The sequence below is a fragment of the Mobula hypostoma genome, chromosome 28 (genome assembly GCF_963921235.1).
Source record: "Mobula hypostoma chromosome 28, sMobHyp1.1, whole genome shotgun sequence".
In the NCBI taxonomy this organism is placed as follows: Eukaryota; Metazoa; Chordata; class Chondrichthyes; order Myliobatiformes; family Myliobatidae; genus Mobula; species Mobula hypostoma.
In genome coordinates, this window is record NC_086124.1 from 1,549,408 (window position 1) to 1,550,928 (window position 1,521).

At 44.2% G+C, this 1,521-nt stretch overlaps 1 protein-coding gene across 1 annotated transcript; it reads left to right on the top strand.

Annotated features, from left to right (window-relative positions):
- Positions 1 to 326: 326 nt before the first annotated feature.
- On the top strand, positions 327 to 744 carry LOC134338901 (cytochrome c oxidase subunit 6C-1-like). Its single transcript, XM_063035076.1, has one exon. It carries the CDS (start codon positions 379 to 381, stop codon positions 616 to 618), a length of 240 nt encoding a protein of 79 aa, XP_062891146.1. The 5' UTR covers positions 327 to 378; the 3' UTR covers positions 619 to 744.
- Positions 745 to 1,521: the final 777 nt, after the last annotated feature.

The following is a 1,521-nucleotide window of genomic DNA, read 5'->3' on the forward strand; positions in this document are numbered from 1 at the left end:
CTGGGAGGCCTCCTTTATACACCTTACTGTTTCTAAACAATATGTGTGCGTCACGACAGTGTTGTAGATTAGAGATGACTGTCTGGTTTGGTCAGTGACAATATGACAGGAAAGGACACAGTTAGACGATGGTTGACAGAATTTCGGACAGTGATGAGACGTCGTACAGAAGTGAGATATATCAGATAGTTGAGTGGTGTCATAGTAACAACCTTGCACTCAATGTCAGTAACTGGCTGTGGATTTCAGAAAGGGTAGGTCGAGGGAAAACACACCAGTCCTCAGAGAAGGATTAAAAATGAAAAGGGTGAGTTGGTCTCGGTCGGCAGCACAGCGGGTGTCTTGTTGCCGTGTAAGAAGGACGGAGGGGGGTAAACCATGTTTTCTGTGATTGCCAAGCCTGCCACGCGAGGCCTGCTGGCCAAACGCCTGCGATTTCATTTAGCTATAGCGGTTACTCTAGCTTTCTCCGTAGCTGGCGCCTTCAGGCAATTCGTGGGCGAGCAGAGGAAGAAAGCAAATGCTGACTTCTACAAGAAATACGACGCAATGCAGGAGTTTGAGGCTATGAGGGAAACTGGTATATTTCAAAGTGTGCAACCAAAGAAATTGAAGTAAATTTTTGCAAAGGCACTTTGACAGGATTATCCTCTATTCACTGAGAAAAGACAATGAAGATACAATTTGTGTATTTTCCATACTTGAAGATGTATCAATAAAATGTATTAACTTCCTTGTTGACCCTTAAAAGAAATGGAAAGGGCGAGCTATTTCAAACTTCTGGGTGTCAATATCTCTGAGGATTTAATCTGTACCCAACATATTGATGCAGTTATAAGGAAGGCACGACAATGGTTATATTTCTCTAGGAATGTGAGAGCATTTGGTATGACACGAAAAACACTGACAAATTTCTGCAGAAGTACATGCAGAGTATTCTAACTGGCTTCATCACTGTCTGGTATGTGGGGGGTGGGGGGGGCGCGACTGCACAGTGTTGAAGCAACTGCGGAAAGTTGTAAACTAACCTCCGCAGTATCCAGGACATCTTCAAGGAGCGATGCCTCAAAAAGGCAGCGTCCATTAATAAGAACCCCCATCACCCAGGTCATGCCCTGTTCTCATTGCTACCATCAGGGAGGAGGTACAGGAGCCTGAAGACACACACTCAGCGATTCAGGAACAGCTTCTTCCCCTCTGCCATCCGATTTCTGACTGGACATTGAATACATGAACACTACCTCACTATCTTTTTATTTCTATTTTTGCGCTAACTTAATTTCACTGTATACTCACTGTAATTCACAGTTTTCCCCTATTATTATGTATTGCATTGTACTGCTGCTGCAAAGACAACAAATTTCACCTCGTATGACCCGATTCTGATTTCTTCCAGTTTCTGTGTTGTCCATGATCAGGAGTGAAGAAGCACGGTGATTTTCCAAAACACACCGAATTGCAGAGCCTCAGTGTGAAGCAATAATCACTTCAGTGGGGTGTGGTGTCAACACCAGCCGGTAG